The 20,957-nt window shown below is 47.6% G+C and overlaps 1 protein-coding gene across 5 annotated transcripts in view; it reads left to right on the top strand.

Moving 5' to 3' along the window:
• Positions 1 to 9,232, top strand: part of MAK (male germ cell associated kinase) — a 52,782-nt gene extending 43,550 nt beyond the window's left edge. For all 5 annotated transcript variants that reach the window (XM_030552388.1, XM_030552392.1, XM_030552389.1 and 2 more), the window contains one exon: positions 7,203 to 9,232. In XM_030552388.1, coding sequence (XP_030408248.1) covers positions 7,203 to 7,357 — 155 coding nt within the window. In that variant the 3' untranslated portion in view covers positions 7,358 to 9,232. The remainder of the gene's footprint in view (positions 1 to 7,202) is intronic.
• The last annotated feature ends 11,725 nt before the right edge of the window (positions 9,233 to 20,957 follow it).

The raw sequence follows: 20,957 nt of genomic DNA, 5'->3' as shown, positions 1-20,957 counted from the left end.
CAGGTCGCCCCCTAGAGTGGCGCCGCCATGGCACCCGATATATACCCCTGCCGGCCCACCCGCTCCTCAGTTCCTTCTTACCGCCGTGTCGGTCGTTGGAACTGTGGAGCGCGGCATTGCTATCCTCCACGTCCCTAGCTCTCCTTGTTACTACCGTTGTTAGTTAGTGGTTAAGTATAGTTAGTTATTTAGTTTATAGTGTAAATAATATTGTACATAGTTGTTAGCCGGTTTGTGCCGCAGCCCTTCCCGGCGCCCGGCACCGGGCTCATGCGTGGTTCGCCGGGCTTTAAGCAATGTGCGGCCTGTAAGAAGCCTATGCCGACCAGCGACCCTCACGACGCGTATCTAAAGTGCCTGGGGGAATCGCACAGGTCGGACAAGTGCCGCATTTGCAAGGCTTTTAAGCCCAGAACAAAGAAGGAGAGAGACCAGAGACTTAGGACTCTCCTAATGGAAGCGGCACTTGACCCAGCAGCTTCGCAGACCGTGCTCTCTACACCGGCACCGGATCGCACCGGCACCGGAAAGACTCCCCGGCACCAACCTTCCCCGGCACCGGGTGCAGAAACAAGACCATCGAAGTCTGCGACTCCAGCCAGGCAGACTCGATGGAGCGCCCGGCATCGACATCTGCCGCGGCGCCACTGGCACCGTCAACTCCGGGCCCGGTGGGTCCGTCGAGTCCGGTCCCGCCGAGCTCCCCCATAAGATCTGGGGTTGAGCTATTGGTCCCATCCACTCCAGAGACCTTCGCCTCAGCACGGGACCTCATTGCCCTGACTGAGTCAACTCAGCCGCCACCCCCGGTACCTCCGGTGCAGGTAGCGTCCAGGGGCAAACCCATGATGACGGCGCCGTCTCGGGACTCACGCTCGCGATTGAGGTCCCGACGCCACGGTCGCTCGAGATCCCGCCGCCGCTCGCAGTTCCGGCACCGCTCCCCTCGGCGGTACTGGTCGTACTCGTGGCACCGATCGGCCTCCAGACGGTCACGGTCTGGTTCCAGCCACCGATACCGGCACCGGGACTCTAGGAGCCAGTCTCGCCGTCGTTCAGCGCACCGGTCGACCTCCCGGCACCGAGCTGGTGGCAGGTCCCGGTCCCAGTCGACCTCCCGGCACCGCGTCGGTGGCAGGTCCCGGTCCCGATCCCGGCACCGAAGCAGCGGCCGGTACCGGTCCAGATCCCGGCACCGAGACAGAACCCGGTCCCGATCCCAGCGCCGGTATGACTCCCGGTACCGGTCCCCGGCACCGAGAACATCTTCGGTGCCGGACCGCGGAGACTCTTACCAGCCGCGGTCGGCCCCGCCATGGCCTTCCAGACAGCCGTCGGTGTCATCACAGGCAGACAGCGTATATGCGCTGGGCACCGACAGACAAGCGGCTCTCTTCCAGGACCCTCCGCAACAGGACCAGGGTCCGCAGCAGTGGGGGTTCTGGACACCCTGGGCGTACCATCAAGCCCAGGGCCCCCAACAGCTTCCTCCTAGGCCTGCAACGGCGGAGCACAGGGTGCCGGAGGCGTCGTTGTCCCGCCCCCCTCCCTCCCCAGATGGGGAGGAAGGATCGAAGCAGCAAGACCCTGGTCTTCCTCCTGAGCCAGAGGCGAGGGCTGAGGCGGACCCCCCACTGGACACTTTCTTGCCAGGGGTCTCCTCATCCTCCTCTCCTGATGAAGCGGTGGCTGGCACTTCCTCCAATAGCCCTCCTCCACTAGATCTCAGGGCACATCAGGACCTCCTCAGGCGCGTAGCACAGAATCTGAGCCTGCAAGCCGAGGAGGTCTCTGAGATCGAGGACCCCGTCGTCAGCATCCTCTCCTCCGATGCTCCCACCAGGGTCGCCCTCCCCTTCATTAGGACGATCCAGGCCAACGTCAATACAATCTGGCAGTCACCGGCCTCCATCCCCCCTACAGCGAGGGGCGTCGAAAGGAAGTACATGGCCCCCTCCAAGGGCTATGAGTACCTCCACATTCACCCGACACCATGTTCCCTGGTGGTGCAGTCGGAGAACGAGAGGGAGTGTCACGGACAGGAAGCCCCAGCCCCCAAATCCAAGGAGGCCAGGCGTATGGACCTCCTCGGCCGCAAGGTCTACTCGGCTGGGGCCCTTCAGCTCAGGGTTTCCAATCAGCAAGCCCTTCTTAGCCGCTACGCTTTTAACTCATGGGTGGCAGCGGACAAGTTTAAAGAGCTGCTGCCACAAGAGGCTCATCAGGAATTCGCGGCGATTCTTGACGAGGGCAAGAAGGTTGCACGAACCTTGTTGCAGGCCTCTTTGGACGCTGCAGACTCGGCTGCCCATACCCTCGCCTCGGGGGTAACGATGCGCCGCATCTCCTGGCTTCAGGTTTCTGGCCTTCCACCGGAGCTCCAATACACCATCCAGGACCTCCCGTTCAAAGGCCAGGGCCTGTTCTCAGAAAAGACAGACCCCAGACTGAAAAGTCTTAAGGACAATCGGGTCATTATGCGTTCCCTTGGGATGCACACGCCTGGGACGCAGCGCAGACCCTTCCGGCCGCAACAACAGCAGCAGCGTCGGCCATACCCCCAGTTCCGCCAGCGGCAGGACCTTAATAGGCGCCGCGGCAGGAATGGAAAGCGCAGACAGTCGGGGAACCAAGGGGGGCAGAATCAAAGCTCCTCCAAGCCCCTGCCTGGGCCCAAACCTTCGTTTTGAAGGTGCGCCCGAGGCGCAGTACCAGTTTCCCCCACGGATCCTTCCCCCCCGTTTTCCAACCGCCTTTCATTTTTCCTCCAGGCGTGGACCCAAATAACATCCGATCGCTGAGTCTTACACACGGTGCAGACGGGATACCGCCTGCAGTTTGTATCATTTCCTCCCTCCCGCCCCCCTTCCTCGTCCCTCTTCAGGGACCCCTCTCACGAGCAATTCCTTCTGCAGGAGGTACAGACGCTCCTCAACAAAGGAGCTATAGAGGCGGTCCCGGAAAACGAGAAAGGCAAGGGGTTTTATTCCCGCTACTTTCTGATCCCCAAGGCCAAGGGAGGCCTCAGGCCTATCCTCGACCTGCGAGAGCTCAACAAGTACCTAGCGAAGTTGAAGTTTCGCATGGTATCCCTGGGGACCATTATTCCATCCCTGGATCCGGGAGACTGGTATGCCGCCCTCGACATGCAGGACGCTTATTTTCATATTGCCATATGGCCACACCACAGACGATTCCTTCGATTCGTGGTGGGCCGCCTTCACTACCAATTTGCAGTCCTCCCATTTGGCCTTTCTACGGCTCCGAGGGTATTCACAAAATGCATGGCCGTTGTTGTGGCACATCTTCGGCGCAGTCGTATCCATGTGTTCCCTTACCTAGACGATTGGTTAATTCGGGGCACGTCGGAGCTACAGGTTTGCAGCCACGTACGCAGGATCACCGGCCTGTTTGCCACCTTGGGCCTCATGATCAACGTGGACAAGTCCACCCTGCTCCCCTCGCAGAGGGTGGAGTTCATTGGGGCCGTCCTGGACTCCACAGTGGCCAAGGCCCTTCTGCCATTGCCAAGGTTCCAGGCGTTGTCGGCGATCGTTCAGCGCTTGCGGGCAGCCCCCTTGACATCGATACGGACATGTCTAACCCTGTTAGGCCATATGGCAGCATGCACATTTGTGACCGGATACGCTCGGCTCTGCATGAGGCCCCTCCAGTCGTGGCTCATCGCACATTACCGACCGGCAAGGCAACCACTGGTAATGCTGATCACAATCCCCCAGGGGATGTTGGATTCTCTCAGCTGGTGGCTAGACCAGTCCGTAGGGTGTGCGGGGCTCCCATTCCACCCGCCCCAGCCCTCGGTGTCCCTAACGATGGATGCCTCAGATCTCGGCTGGGGGGCCCACCTGGGAACCCTGAGAACACAGGGCCTGTGGTTCCCACAGGAGGTGAAGCTGCACATCAACATGCGGGAGTTGAGAGCGGTCCGCCTTGCTTGTCAAACGTTCCGTCACCAGCTTCAGGGTCGTTGTGTCGCGGTATTTACCAACAACACGACGACCATGTACTATATCAACAAGCAGGGCGGCACCAGATCCTCTCCCCTATGTCACGAGGCGATGCGACTCTGGGACTTTTGCATAGCCCACTCCATTCACCTCACGGCTTCCTTCCTCCCCGGAGTACGGAACATGCTGGCGGACCGCCTGAGCAGATCCTTCCTCTTGCATGAGTGGTCCCTTCGCCCGGACGTCGCCCTCTCGATCTTCCAGAGGTGGGGTTGTCCCCGTGTGGACCTCTTCGCGTCTGGGGGGAACAGGAAATGCCAGGCGTTCTGCTCTTTTCAGGGCCGGGAACCCGGGTCTATAGCGGACGCCTTCCTTATTCCGTGGACGACCCACTTGTTCTACGCGTTCCCCCCGTTCCCGCTGGTCCACAGGGTCCTTCTGAAGGTGCGCAGGGACAAGGCCCGCGTGATCATGGTAGCCCCGGCGTGGCCCAGACAGCATTGGTACCCCATGTTGCTGGACCTGGCCATAGCCGACCCTGTTCCCCTGCCCCTTCACCCGGACCTGATCACCCAGGACCACGGAACTCTCTGTCACCCGGACCTCCAGTCGCTGCACCTAGCAGCGTGGCTCCTGCATGGCTGACCAGTTCTGAGTTGTGCTGCTCCACCCCGGTACGTGAGGTACTCTTGGGCAGCAGGAAGCCTTCCACTAGAGCGACATACTCGGCCAAGTGGAAGCGTTTCTCCTGTTGGTGCGTGGAAAAAGGTCTCCTCCCGATGGAAGTTTCGGTGGCCAATATTTTGGACTATATTTGGTCCCTCAAACAACAGGGCCTGGCGATGTCGTCCCTGCGGGTCCACCTGGCGGCTATCTCCACCTTTCACCCGGGTGGGGATGGCCGCTCCATTTTTTCTCACCTGACGGTGACTAGATTCCTGAAGGGGCTGGAACGTCTATACCCTAACGTCCGACTCCCTGCCCCGACCTGGGATCTTAACCTGGTGTTGTCTCGGCTCATGGGGCCCCCCTTCGAGCCGTTAGCTACTTGCTCCCTACTCTATCTTTCTTGGAAGACTGCCTTTCTAGTAGCTATTACCTCAGCTAGACGGGTGTCGGAACTCCGGGCTCTCACGGTAGACCCCCCGTATACAGTCTTCCATAAAGATAAGGTGCAGCTGAGGCCACACCCTGCCTTTCTCCCCAAGGTGGTCTCAGCCTTCCACGTCAACCAAGAGATATTCCTCTCGGTTTTTTTCCCGAAACCTCATTCTTCGGGCAGGGAGCAACAACTCCACTCGCTTGATGTCCGTAGGGCTCTCGCGTTCTATGTGGAGAGGACCAAACCGTTCCGCAAATCCCCCCAGCTTTTCGTGGCAGTAGCGGACCGCATGAAAGGGCTTCCCATTTCCTCGCAGAGGTTATCCTCATGGGTAACATCCTGTATCAGGACCTGCTATGAGCTGGCCCACGTTCCTACGGGCTGTGTGACTGCGCATTCTACCAGGGCGCAGGCGTCGTCGCTGGCTTTCCTCGCCCGTGTGCCCATCCAGGAAATCTGTCGGGCAGCGACCTGGTCATCGGTCCACACCTTTGCTTCCCACTACGCCCTGGTCCAGCAGTCAAGAGAGGACGCGGCCTTTGGATCTGCAGTGCTCCATGCCGCGACTTCTCACTCCGACCCCACCGCCTAGGTATGGCTTGGGATTCACCTAACTGGAATGGATGTGAGCAATCACTCGAAGAAGAAAAGACGGTTACTCACCTTTGTAACTGTTGTTCTTCGAGATGTGTTGCTCACATCCATTCCACACCCGCCCTCCTTCCCCACTGTCGGAGTAGCCGGCAAGAAGGAACTGAGGAGCGGGTGGGCCGGCAGGGGTATATATCGGGTGCCATGGCGGCGCCACTCTAGGGGGCGACCTGCTGGCCCACTGGAGTTGCTAGGGTAAAAAGTTTCCGACGAGCATGCACGCGCAGCGCGCACACCTCTAACTGGAATGGATGTGAGCAACACATCTCGAAGAACAACAGTTACAAAGGTGAGTAACCGTCTTTTCTTGTTGCTTCCTTTTATTTTTGAAAATAATTGTGCTCTCATCTATTTTCATGTCTTCATTTATTCTGCCTATCATATATTTTTACCATCAGTGACATTAAAAAGGTAAAGAAAAAGTTAGCTAAAATTAACCAGCCAAAAAGGCTGTCGGCATTGTGTCTGGCTCAGGTGCTGTCATGTCAGTAAGAGGCATGTATACAGCTTTGGTTTTTTGCATGAGAGTGCGTCCTTGCTCTCAGCTAAGCTTGAGAAGTGGCAAAACATCCAAAAGGATGTATAAGAAAAACATGGAGAGGGAGGTCTGGACTGAGAGAATAGGGATGCAGAGGTAGATTTGAAAGAGATGATATGAGAGATCATAGGAGTTGAGATCACCCGGATGCAAACGTAGAGTGAAAAAATAGGAGGATCAGTGACAAAGCTTGAGAACATCAACAGGGGGAGGGGAAAGGAAGAGAGAGAGAGAGAGAGAGAGAGAGAATCCAGCAACAGTAATACTGTAGGAGCTCTCAGCTAAGGAGCAGGAGAAGGAGGAGAACCAAGGAAATAGTCACAGAAGTACAAAGTGAGAGGGTCTTCAGGAGAGGTGAGTGTTCCAGCAGAGGCCATTTTGATTCTTGACAAATTTGACCAACACTCAATAAAAAAAGTTAACATTTTCAAACAAGTTAAGAGATTCAATTATCAGATGAGTAAACACCCATTTTCAGTGACAACAGTATCCACAGTGCAGATGTGTGTGTATATATGCTGTAAGATCCAGTTTTAAACTAAATTTCTATCTCAGCACATTTTAACAGAGACCATTGCCCCAAAAAAATAAAGAAGTGCTTGTCAGCTGAAAGTAAGACACCTCATAATAATATTTGCCTCTCTGGTATCCATGTAAGGTAAGACACTTTGGGAAACTTCCTTTAGACTTGATAGAAACCTTATATAGCCACTGCTGCCTAGTTTAACAGATCTTTTATTGTGCAAGTGCAGTAACCCAGTTAGTATTTCACGATCAGTTGCACTGAACAACCTTCTACTGAGAACAGCACAGGACTACTAGCACCTTTTAATTCCATGAGTCAGAAATAGTTAAGCTTTGGATATTTTCTCCTTTAAAATTGTGAGAGATGTAACTTCTCATCCCCACTGCTTCTGACCTTTTGTTTGTTTGTTTGTTTCAGATTATTCTTGGAAAACCAAAGCTGCTCGTGCTCAATTACCAGGCCCTATTTACAATCCAGCTGCAAAAAACATGACTATCCTGACCCGCCCACCTCCAGTTCAACCAGTACATGGAAGAACAGACTGGGTGGCCAAATATGGAGGACATAGATAGAAGCCCTGTCTCATGATGCAGTTTTCATGCAAGCTACATTGTCATCCTACACTGGGAATCTGAAATGCATATTTCCCTTAATTTCTGTTAAGACTGTGCAACAATAGAAAGACTGGAGATCTTGTATTTTATTTCTTCTGCAGGTAATAAAATACATTTTACATAGCAATATTCAAAACACTGGCTAAAGGATGGGATTTTATGAAATAGCATATAAGGCATCTTGCCAAAATTGAGTATTTGAACTACTAATAGAAAAAGTGTACATTTTATTAGAAAACTTTCTGTAGACCCAATTGCTGCCCCGTACATTCTTAAAATTGCTTGACTTTAATTTGTCCTATATGAGTAATCCTGCACTGGTGATTTATGAAGTAACAACTGGCTTCTGAATGGATGCTGCTTCCTTGTGCAAGTTCCTTTCTATGAAGTTGAACAGTGAAAGCACAGATAGTGTTCTGAGGAGAAAGATATGCTGTGTTGCTAGCTAAACAAAGGTCCCAGCACTGAGCTAGATGTGTTTGGTGTTTCCTTAGGGATAGTCTCTGCACAATTGTATACATTGGTGAGCCCTTACTCCTACAAGCAGGCCATGGAACTATTTGTTTGTAAGTACTCACCAACAAGAGAAAGGGTTGCATTATTTAGCCCTAAGCTGTGTAGTGATGGGAGTTTGGGAACACAAGTAGTGAATGCTACAGTCATGGGGCCAAGGTACCCTAGGACTTTAAAAAAAACCCTGCTATTATAATTAAGCTATATGTAGATTAGGCCACAGTTCTGTAGCTTCCCCTCCCCCGCCCACATTGCCCAGTTGAAGTCTTAACGAGGTTACAAAGAATCAGTTATGCAGTATATTTGGCTTATTGACTGGCTAATTCACCAAAACACTAGCTAACTGGTTAGTTAACTCCCATTGAACTGTAGTGTCTTTTCTTAGTGACCATAAAATTAAACTATAGAATTCCTCACTACTTACAAAAATTCACCAAACTACAAAAGACTGGAAATGAGACTGTTAGTGGAAGAAAAATTTTAAGATTGTTTTCCTTATTGAAGTAAGGATCCAACTCCTGGTTTATAATAAGTATACAAACTCCTCTGATGCCAGTAGGAGGTATGCAATAGTCAAAGATCTATAAACTTATCCATCAACAACACATTTCTTCTAATAGGTTATATTTTAATATGCTAAATCAAGGACTTCATATCTTCCAAGAAGCTGTTGGGGGTTTTTAAAACGTTATCCTGGGATGTGTGCTGTTAAAATCTGCATTTAAAGTAGAAATTGTAGACTTAATAGCTACATTAAATCTGCCATTTTAAAATCCAAAATGTGTATGTATTCTGTACTTTTAAAGGTATAAAAACTGTTACGGATTGATCCAAGTATTGTAAAAAGTATTTTGTATAGATTTTATGAGTGTATAAAAATTTTTAGTTCTTCTTGTAGACCTAATTTGCCATAATCCAGTGGTTATGTAATTTACAGGTGCTCAATTTAATCAGAGGCAGACTAGCCATAAAAAGTAAACTATTTTGCTATGAAAACTTCACCCTAAATAGTAGCTAAATAAAATGTCACCATGTAATACTGGAAAAGTTGTTAATAGTATCTATAGTGTGATGTAGGAATTTCTGATTAGTATTTACTACAGAGGACTTCAATCCCATGTTGTGTTTTTCTTTACTGGTTTGTCAGTTCTTCAAAACTAATCCTCCTTGTATTATTTAAAGGCAGTTTTTAATATGCTATTTAATTACTGGTTATGTTACTAAAGGACAGACAGACTTTCAAAACAGGCCTGGTTCATTAGTGCACTGTGAATAGGAAAGCATTGACTTCATAATAAAGATCACTTCTCAGGAGTACAAGATAGTGGTTTACAGTCTTTATTGTTTTTTAAACAATTTTTTTATAGTTAAGTCAAAAAAACATAATAAATGGCCTGTGAAAAGTCACTTAGGCCAAGAGATTCTGAAAAACTAAAATATCTGTTGTCATTAATATACATGCCACCTGCTGCTTTTATGTGATCAGAACATATTTACGCCATGCAAATGAAACTAGCAGCTGATATGGTCAAACAACCATAACTCAAACATGATGACGCCTTGAATATACTGAACTGTTAAAGCATGCATGTCCTCAAAATCATGAACATTGCTCTTAAAAAATGTGAGTGTAAATGCCACGAAAATGGTTAATAAACTAAACAAACAAAAATAAAGCCTAATATTTTCTCCACTCAGTCTCCACTTGGGTGGCTATTGCTTCGCCTGAACATGCAACGAGCTGCTACTTGCAGCAGTTTGGAATTGAAACTTCCTCCTAGATTTTATTAGGGGTGAAAACGCAGCCACAACAACAGATAACTCTTTATTTTCCAGTTTTGTGGAACAATGGAGAGTAGTGTTTAATGATAGCTACTGAACAAAATTTTAGAAGTTAGGTGATAGCCACACATAATCCAGTGAGGCCTGGTTCTGGGATTTAAGCACTTAATTTGGCAGTTCAGAGTTTGTCCTTTTGTGAATCCAGTCCTCCTTAGTCTTCATTCATATTTTGTTCAGTTTGTTTAAAGTGTTGAAGTCCACCTTAAAGTACACCCACCTGCATATGTATCCTACAGAGCACATGTAGTTTGCTCAAATCTGTAACAGACCTTGCCTCTTTGCAAACTGTTAGGCCTTGATACAATGCTAACAGATTATAATCTGCACTCATTTTTTTCCTTTTCCACTTAGTGGTTGGGAAGGGGGGTGGTTCTTATGTAGATACCAGCCCACTGCAATGACTTTCATTTTCACAAAATAGACCCATGCACACAGTGTAGGAAAGACACAAAACTGCACTAGTCCAGACAAGCAATAAAAAAACCTTTCACAACATAACTAATTGAACATAAATCTTACTAATAAATCTAAGTGACCCTTCATTTAATTTCAGAAGTGCAAAAAAAAATTCATCTGATTTTAAAGCAACACACACCTGTACTTCAAACATTGGCAGATTAGGCATGTTGGGATACATTCTTGAAAGATACCATATCAAAATGAAAGCTACAGTATTTAATCTGGCACTCTTGCTGACAATTGTATGCTTTCTTTTCCATTATTATTCAATAGTACAGTAGCACCAATAGGCTCTGATCCTTGTGTGGGGCTCCTCTGTGGTACGCCCTGTCTAAATACATTCTAAAAAAAGAGTCACTGCTTATGTTGTAGGTCTGTGGCAGAACGAAACAGACAAATCTGGGTGGAGTGAAAATGTGAAATAACAATGCAATGAAAACATAATAATAATAGGAGCTATACCTATCTCCTAGAACTGGAAGGGACCTTGAAAGGTCATTGAGTCTAGCCCCCTCCCTTCACTAGCAGGACCAAGTACTGATTTTTGCCCCAGCTCCCTAAGTGGCCCCCTCAAGGATTGAACTCACAACCCTGACTTTAGCAAGTTAATGCTCAAACCACTGACCTCTTCCTCCCTGTAAATCACATTGTACATAGTGATTACTAGTAGTATGTTGGTAGCTTCTCTCCCCCATCTATACCTATTGTCTTAAAGATATAGAGTGCTCCAAATGCGGGGTAGGGATTTCAAGATGAGGGATGTACTGTGAGAAAGTGAGATCTCAATCCTGCAGTTTACTGTGTGTAACCCTTCTGCCCCTCTGAGTTGGCAGCAACAAGGGCCGGTTTCAGTATCCAGGGGTTTTGTTTCAATAACACAATGCATAACTGGCTCGAGCTCCCACCCAGTGACCTGGGACACTTACATACCACCCCCAGGCACCTCTAGGAGGCAATACTTCCCCTCTCGCAAGCTCGGAGTCTGAGTGTAGCAAAATCCTTTTAATAAAGGAGGGAAACAAAGCGGCATCACATTGGAGAAACACCACAAACAGGATTATAACACAAACCATAAGCAAAAAACCCACCTCCAAGTACGTTTGGCAATGTCCTTTCCCCCATAGAGTCTTAAGTCCAATCACCCCAAAGTCCAACAACCCAAAAGTCCCTGGTCAGTGCCACCCCAAAGTTCAAAAGTTTATCTGCAAAGTTTTACCCTCCCCCCCCGCCTGGATGGAAATGGGGGGGGCCACACAGAGTGGTAAGGGGCACCTTACATGGGACAAGGCCAACTGCTCCGCCTCTCCATGGAGTTCTGCTGCAATCTTCACCACGACCAGCTCCACCTCACCAGCTGTGCCGCTCCTCCAACCGTGCCCACAAACTGCTCTACACCGCTCACTGTTCCATGGGCTGCTCCATCATGCTGCAAACTGTTCCGCTCTGCCAGCCGCTTAGTGATAGGTCTTCAGGCTCCCCCACTAGTTAGCACAGCACTTAGTGCCCTCAGCTCAGTAATTCCAGCTCTTTAGTGATTTCAAGTCTTAGGCCATGGCTACACTGGTGCTTTACAGCGCTGCAACTTTTGCGCTCGGGGGTGTGAAAAAACACCCCCCTGAGCACTGCAAGATACAGCGCTCTAAAGCCTCAGTGTAATCAGTGCCGCAGCGCTGGGAGCGCGACTCCCAGCGCTGCAAGCTACACCCGTAAGGGATGTGGTTTACGTGCAGCGCTGGGAGAGCTCTCTCCCAGTGCTGGCGCTCCAACTACACTCACACTTCAAAGCGCTGCTGCGGCAGTGCTTTGAAATGTCAAGTGTAGCCATACCCTTAGCAATTTCAGGTCATAGGAGGGGAGCCCTGGTGCTGGTGCACCATTAGTCCAACCTGAATTCAACTCAGCAGCCTTTAGATGAACTCCTAATGGAATCAAAATTAGCTCTACTCTTTAACAGTGGAGAGAGGAGGCTATGCAGTTGGCGTTCTAGGCCCTCAAAAGGGCCCCATACCATCAGGTGCACACACCACTCCCCAATCTCTCTCCTTTCACTGGGTTTTGGAACCCAGTCCCTTGTCTAGCAAGTGTCACTTAATTTATATTGAGACATCTCTGTCATAAAGCAGTCTCGTAGTTGCTCATTCACATTATCGGGTGACAACACTTTATTTTCCTGCCCCAATAACAAAGAAATTGGGGATCCCAGAGCTGTCGAAATAACCATCCCAGGCTGCCTTGGCTATGCTGGGCGTGCCCATGCAAGTACCAGAGATTCCACACTTTCTGAAATTCTTTCCACACTTCCCATAATTCACCACCAGATGTCAGGGTAGAGCTCATCCTGACTCTTTACATGTGCTTGGGGGCACCCATGTGCAGTCAATTGCAGGATCAGAGCCTACCTTTATATTATAGCCTAGTTTCTTGCTTCACAATGAGAATAATGTACTGAAAATGTTAAGACAAATGCCAATTTTAAAGAGAGAAATAACCTCATCCTTTATGGGGAAAAACCCACAAATACCAGGGTAAGATTGATGCAAAAATCATTGTGTCCTTTCTGCTTGTTTTATGTTGTATGTTCATGCAGCTGCATTTTCAGGCTTCCCATATTTTAAGTCATGTGATTATGCATAATTATGGCTCAAGAGGTTTGTCCATCATCTGCAATCCAAGTCACCCAACCATTAATAGACTGTTGAAAGGAAAGCACTGTAGGTTCATTGAAGTTTTAAAAAAAAATTCCCCAAAAACACAAGAGCAAGAAGAAAATTGAAGTGATTTGGTTTTATTGAACCTTAACACACACATAACATAGTCCACATATAATTCAACAAAAGGGTCATTCAAAAATATGAACAAGGACAGGACATGTTGTACAGTATCTTGGCACCAGCAACTAATCCTGCAGGCATGAATTTTCAGTGAACAGATTGTTGGGAATCATTAAGAAAGGGATAGATAAGACAGAAAAGATTGTATTGCCTTTATAAAAATCCATGGTACGCTTACATCTTGAATACTGCATGCAGATGTGGTCACCTCATCTCAAAAAAGACATTTTGGAATTGGAAAGGGTTCAGAAAAGGGCAAAAAAAATTACTAGGGGTATGGAATGGCTTCCATATGAGGAGAGATTAATAAGACTGGGACTTTTCAGCTTGGAAAAGAGATGACTAAGGGAGGTTATGATTGAAGTCTATAAAATCATGACTGGTGTAGAGAAAGTAAATAAGAAAGTGTTATTTACTCCTCATAACACAAGAACTAGCGGTCACCAAATGAAATTAATAGGCAGCAGGTTTAAAACAAACAAAAGGAAGTATTTCTTTAGATGTTGCACAGTCAACCTGTGGAGCTCTTTGTCAGAGGATGTTGTGAAGGCCAAGACTATAATGGGGTTAAAAAAAAACCTAAATAAATTCATGGAGAATATGTCCATCAATGGCTATTAGCCAGGATGGGCAGGGATGGTATCCTTAGCCTCTGTTTGCCAGAAGATGGGAATGGATCACTTGATGATTACCTGTTCTGTTCATTCCCTCTAGGGTACCTGGTACTGGCTACTGTTGGAAAACAGGATACTAGGCTAGATGGACCTTTGGTCTGACCCAGTACAGCCGTTCTTATGTTCTGGAGTTATAAAATCTCATTTCCATAATTTCGGGGCAAGGTTCCAGATGATGTCAGATGCCACTGGTGTAATGCTCTGTTCTATCCAATGCTGATAACTGTCGGCTGCGTGCGTGTGTTCCCTCTGTGTGCCGCCCCTGCTCTGCAAATTGCTAACACAGCAGATCCCGAGAGAACCCCCAATGACCACAGACTCTGATAAGGTATGAAGGCACCCAGACAGGTTTATTGTCAAAAAAAGCACAATAATAGTTTTCAGCAGACTCTACAGCACATACTACAAATATGTGCCCCTTGACAATGCACACAGCTCAGTAAGTGGCGGGACTTTCCGCTGCCCCAAAGACACCGCCCCAGGGATGTGTTCTTATACACAGGGACAAACAAGTTACACATCATTCCTGACGTTTGAGGTGCAACCCCTCTACGTAACAAGGTACAAACTCTCTACATAGCAAAGTGCCGCCTCTCACTTTGTATATATTGGTTTGAACAAAACAACTCTATCCATCATATTACCCTTTTGCCCCTGTCTTTAGGATGGGTCAGCTTGTTCCTTGTTGTGTGTGTGGAATGTGCAAGTATTGGAGTGTTCTGATATCTAGTGTCCAGTACCTTTTAGGTATGTATCTTCTTGCAGCATCAGCCCTTTCCTTGCCAGCTTCTGTGAGCAGGGCCTGCCTCTGGCTCACAGCTTAACTTTGCTTTATGTTAGCAAAGTCTTGACCATTACTTTAGCTCAGGCTTTAGGCCTCATACTGAGGCTCTGATTCAAAGGTTTATGTTTCAGGGCCTCATCTTACTACACCAGATGCAACTGTTAGAAAGACATGAAGTATGTCTTCAGTCAGGGGCAGCTCTATGTATTTTGCCATCCCAAGCATGGCAATGAGGCAGCCTTCGGTGGCATGCCTGTGGGAGGTCGCGGATTCGGTGGCATGTCTGCAGGAGGTCTGCTGGTCCTGTGCCTTTGGCGTACCTGCTGCCGAATTGCCACTGAAGCCGTGGGACCGTCGCACTTCTGGCAGAAACGCTGCCGAAGGCAGCTTGACTGCTCCCCTCACAGCGACTGGCAGGCTGCTCCTTGTGGCCTGCCACCCTTGGTGCGCTGGTGCTTGGAGCCACCCCTGTCTTCAGTGGTGTGTGTCTGACATGCTAGCAGAAGATGATAAATAATGGCACCAAGTAAATTGACTTGGCTATTTCATTAGACACAAAAACAAAAAACAAAACAACAACAAAAAAATCCATCAATAAATGTATATACAAACTAATCTGGAAAAGTTAACATTGTTCCCTTATCTTTTACTACCTGTACAGGCTCTCACCTCCTAGAGTTCCCTAGTAAATGTGCTCCTCTGTTGAAAAGAAATGCTATTCTAACCCCTGCTGTGGCACTGACTCTAAGTCCTTGGGCAAATTACTAGAATTGTTTCACCCAGGTTCTCCTCATCTGTTAAACAGGAATAGTATTTTCTGTCTCCCAGGGTTGTTCTGAGGATGTTTGTAAAGCGCTTTGAAGATACTGAGTGCTGTGTAAGAACTACATTATTATGGCCCTACCAAATTCATCGTCCATTTTGGTCAGTTTCATGGTCATAGGATTTTTAAAATTGCAAATTTAATGATTTTAGATATTTAAATCTGAAATGTCATGATGTTGTAACTGTAAGGGGCAGTGGAGGGTCGCAAGATTATTGTAGGGGGGTCATGGTATTGCCACCCATACTTCTGTGCTGGTGCTGGTGGTGGTGCTGCCTTCAGAGCTGGGTAGCTGAAGGCAGAGCTACTGCCAGCAGCAGCACAGAAGTAAGGATGACATGGTATGGTATTGCTACCCTTACTTCTGAACTGCTGTGTTCAGAGCTAGGCCCTTGGCAAGCCGCCGCCACTCTCCAGCTGCCCAGCTCTGAAGGCAGCAGCACAGAAGTAAGGAAGTAATTTCATCCGAGACTGCTGAAATATTACAACATGAAATATATGGCAGAATGTGGGTAAAACAAAGCAGGGAACGTACAATTCTCCCCCAAGAAGTTCAGTCACAAATTTAATTAACGCATTATTTTTTAACAAGTGTCATCCGCATGGAAGCATGTCCTCTGGAATGGTGGCTGAAGCACGGAGGGACATATGAATCTTTAGCACATCTGGCATATAAATATCTTGCAAAGTCTGCTACAAAAGTACTATGCAAATACCTGTTCTCACTTTCTGGTGACATTGTAAATAAGAAGTGGGCAGCATTATCTTCTGTAAATGTAAACGAACTTGCCTGTCTTAGCAATTGGCTGAACAAGAAGTAGGACTGAGTGGACTTGTAGGCTCTAAAGTTTTATATTGTTTTGGTTTTGAGTGCAGTCATGTAACAAAAAAAAAATCTACATTTGTAAGTTGCATTTTCACAAAAAAAAGATTACACTACAGTACTTGTATAAGGTGAATTGAACAATACTATTTCTTTTGTTTACCATTTTACAGTGCAAATATTTGTAATAAACATAATATACACCTTGATTTCCATTACAACACACAATACAATATATATGAACATTAGGGATGTAAATACTATATTAGTTAAAAAAGCTAACCAGTTAAACTATTAAAATTATATCATTTAACCAGTTAACCATTAGCAGAGGTAACTCAGGCAGGCCAGTGCGGGAGGCTGGGATCCCACTGAGGCTGCGGGCCTGGGGTCCCAAAGGCTCGGCACAGCCAGGGTGTTGTACCAATTATATTAGACCAGTAAAAACCAGCAGGATCTTATTAAAGAGGACAAGGCAAAGATGCCACATATATTATGATAACAATTTATGACTAATAACTAATATCTTAATTCTTATACACACACATTATACCTAATACCTATACACACACACACACATATTCACATTATACCTAATACCTATACACACACACACGCATTCACACACACGCATCCACATTCATCAGGTGTTCTGCAGCTGCTGCATAGTTACCAGTCCTGAAGATAGCTTAAGTTCATGGCTTGATTTTGCAGCTTGGGTTCGTAGCTTGTGGCAGCTAACTGGCCAGGAAAGCTGGGCACAAGGCTGAGCTGGATCTCTGTTGGGCAGGCACCGATGTTCTTCCATGTTGGCAGCAGAATGTTACCCAGAGTCTCTCATCTCACCCTTCTTTTTTTAATAGGCTTTTAGTTTGGATTCAAAGTCTATAGGTCTTGCTGTGTCACGCTGCCTCTGGGTTTAGATTGATCACCCATCAATTGCAGGCGTGACTTTCAGCCTTGAACCTGGCTTTGATCTTCCTTCTGTTGTTCTGTTGTCCTTTTCTTTTTAGGGTGGATGCTTCTTACTTTGTTTAGGGCTGTTGTTTAGGTCTTCAGCCTTTGATATTTGAACTTTATCTCATCAGGACAGGCTGGGGCTGGAGGTTGATTCCATCATTCATACATATCTCATTCACACATCTAAACTAAACTAATAAGATTACAGCAGGGTTTGCAAAAATGAAGGTTGGAGGAAGCTTTTACAAAATGGAGTGAGTGTTTTAAAATGGGGTTTGAATTACAATATGGAACAGAAGTTACAGTGTAGGCAAGTGTAGTGAATGGTGAACAGAAGTTACATTAATAAAGTGAACAATTAAAAACAATTTCATTTATCAGTTCTACAAGGGTTGGGGCCACTCCAGGCCCAACATGCCCAGGGTCCTACCTGCCCGCTGGCCCGATAGAGCTCTAGTCAGCTGGCCCAGCATGGCTGACCGGCACTGGGATAAATGGTTATGGTCCAGTTAATGGTAAGCCTAATGCTTACCGGTTAACCTTTCACATCCCTAATGAAAATGTGGAAAAACATCCAAAATATTTAATAAATTTCAACTGGTATTCTATTGTTTAACAGTGTGATAAACACTGTGATTAATCACAATTAATTTTTTTGAGTTAATCATGTAAGTTAACTGTGACTGATTAATCCTTAATAACAAAGGATTATTTTTAGTCCTAAAAATAGAGACAATTTACCTAAAAACAAATACCTCAAAGTCAGAAAATAAATACATCAAACCTGGCATCCTAACAACACATCTGGGTATATGGGAAGTGCATGGCCCTGCACTAACACAGAGCAAGAAAGTATCAAACACATAAGTATACAAACTGAACTAGATTTTCAATGGAATCTGAAGCCTCAAAAGAAGTGCTAGAGGAGACCAATGTGCTCTGAAGGACTGTCATTGTCTAATGGTTTGAGACAGATGCACTGAAGCTGCTCCTTAACAGAGGCCATTGGTAATGTTTCCTTGTCAAGCGTCTTAAGCAATTCCCTATAATGACAACATAAGGGGTAAAAAACCTCGTCGTCCTGCAATAGCTCAAGCCCAGAACTTCCCTGAAAAGCCAGAAACTGGGCCATGTTGCCATGATCAGATCTGGATCTAAACTTTTTCCAGGCTCAGAGATGTCTGGATCTACGTTTGGGTTCAGCCCAGTACACACACAGATGCCAGCCACAAATCTGGATCCAAACCTCCCCATAGTCTGGGAAACCTTAGACGTGGGGGCCGGTTGAGGTTCAGTTCTATAAGATGGGTTGACAGACCCCTGCGAACATCCCAGAGGGATGCAGAGTGACTACAGGAAAGCAGCTCGCGAACCAAATTCAGAACAGTCCTGCGCTGGCCGGGTGAGGAACCAGGCGTGACCAGAGGGGAACGTCACCATCTCCAGAGTCTGGGGTCCCCAACCGCAACACACAAGACACCTCACTCCTGAATATTGGCACCTCCTCCCAGCCTACATAACTTGGCACAGTCCCGTCCCCCACATCTGACCTCCTGCACAATCTGGCTCAGCACCCCCATTCCACCTCCCCAACACCTGCCCTGCCCTCCCCCCTCTGCACAACTTGGCTTAGTCCCCCCAGTGCTTGGCTCAGCTCCTCATCTCCCCTTCCCTCGCCTGGCACAACCCACTAGAGGTCTGAGCAGCCAGTCCACAGGCAGACACGCGCCAGTGCCTGCACTACCCCAGGCCTGAACTAAACTTGCTGTTGCCTGAGCTACCATAGAACGCTCGCCCCAAACATTAAAGGACCTAACGTTCTAAGCTGGGCCACTCCCGCGGCAGGGCAGGTTGTAGGAGGAGCTACCCAAGCCATGCAGCACCCGCAGGCTGCCTTGGGCAAAGGGCAGCCAAGCAGCACTGACTAAGCATCCTTCCCAGTGATGGGTGCTGGGGGAGAAGTAGGAGATTGTCCCCAGCCTTCCTGCCTGCCTAGGGCTGGGTGCAGTCTGCTCCAGCCTCTCGGATGTCAGGTCCTAGCAAACTCTGGTTCACATGTGCAACAGCTTGTCCAAGCTTTATGGACAAGCCAGCAGAGCAGCCCTGAGTGAGGATGGTATGACAGTAGGGTGACCAAACAGGCAGTGTGAAAAATTGGGACAGGGTGGGGGGTAATAGGAGCCTATATAAGAAAAAGACCCCATAATCGGGACTGCCTCTATAAAATCAGGACATCTGGTCACCCTATATGACAGCCCAGAGCCCTTCCCTTTGCCCTCCTTTCCCCTCCCCCAGTCATGCTAGGGTAGGGTGACCAGATAGCAAGTGTGAAAAATCAGGACAGAGAGTGGGGGGTAATAGGAGCCTATACAAGAAAAAGCCTCAAATATCGGGACTGTCCCTATAAAATCAGGACATCTGGTCACCCTATGCTAGGAGGAATCCAGTGGGTGAGAGGGAAGCACTTGTACATTTCAGGCAACTGTGGAACTGGCAGAGTTCAAGTCTGTGTTACCAGGGTTAATGGGGCACTGCTGAAAGGGGCAGAGTTAAGGTTGTGAGAGCGACCTCACTGGTGCATTGCCTGCCCTTCAGACATTTGAATTTCATTGAACTCAGCATCAGTCAGGAACGACGTACCACCACACGGCTTGAACTCTGCATGAACATCAGGTTTTGCCATTGAAAAGCAATATGCCAACCCTCATGGCCCTGTGCCAGACACAGAGTCTGACAGACAGTCTAAAGTAGCGAGCCTATTCCTCCCCAGATCGGGCATTTGTCCCCTCTGCTTACATGGATCTGGAAACTCCTGCCACAAAAGTCAATTACGCACAGAGGGATGTTCAAACCAGTTATATAGAAGAATATTAGACAAGGGGATGGGGACAGACCAAAAGGCCAAAAGGAGATAGAGATTCAAGGGAATTCAATAACAACAGTAAAACAATAGAACAATCCCTTCCCCCACCTTTGGAGGTGCCTAAAACCTTTAGTGCCCACCCGATGCCTCTGATCCCAACAGTGGTGCACACACAGCTGAGAGGTGCTAGCCCAGTGAAGGAGCTGCTCTATGGCTGCTCAGTCTGGGCCTGCTTTTCAGCTACTCAGCCTTCACTTGCCCTCAGGACACACGTGCGTTTAAGTCCAAAGTGTTCACCACCCGTCCCACTCTAGCAATGTCCATCACACGTCCTATTCCCTGGGCTCACATGCACCCGCTCCTAGAACAACATAGTCCTTCTTCCTTCCAGCAAGCCCCCTCCACTCCGCAACACACACTGCTTACAGCCAAATGGCACTCACCCTCCAGCTCCCAATTATCATGGTATCCTTGAGCTTCTTGCCCCTCTCAGCCCTTGATCTTCCAGGACTTGGCTGCTCACACATAGGCACCATCTGCTGGCATATTACAGAAATTTTGTCTAAGTCAAGTCCACAGCACTGGGCTCATAGTTAGAATAAAATAAAATATTAATTTATTAGAGTGTATATATTCCTCTACAGTTGGGAAGGTAAAAAACAGTGATGCAGAAACACCAGGTGCAATGCCTGCCCCGAACTTGGGAAAAGTTCAAAGCCAGATACAAACTATGCCGCCCAGGCATTTCCAGTAAACATTTTTACCAATGTAGCTCAGTCTACAACAATTGGTAACCTATGCCTTTAAGATGTTTTTGATGAAATTTTCCTTCCAGTGGGAAGCCAGATCTCCCATTTAGGTGAAAGCTAAGTTACGAAGAATGCCCTGGGGCCCTCATCAAATACATTCACAACTGTACAAAGAGGAGCAACTGCTCCCATTATACTAATTATGTAATAAATTACCAGAAGGAACGTGCTTCAGGT

This window comes from Gopherus evgoodei, chromosome 2, assembly GCF_007399415.2.
Source record: "Gopherus evgoodei ecotype Sinaloan lineage chromosome 2, rGopEvg1_v1.p, whole genome shotgun sequence".
Taxonomy (NCBI): domain Eukaryota; kingdom Metazoa; phylum Chordata; order Testudines; family Testudinidae; genus Gopherus; species Gopherus evgoodei.
This window is presented reverse-complemented; position numbering and strand designations above follow the sequence as displayed.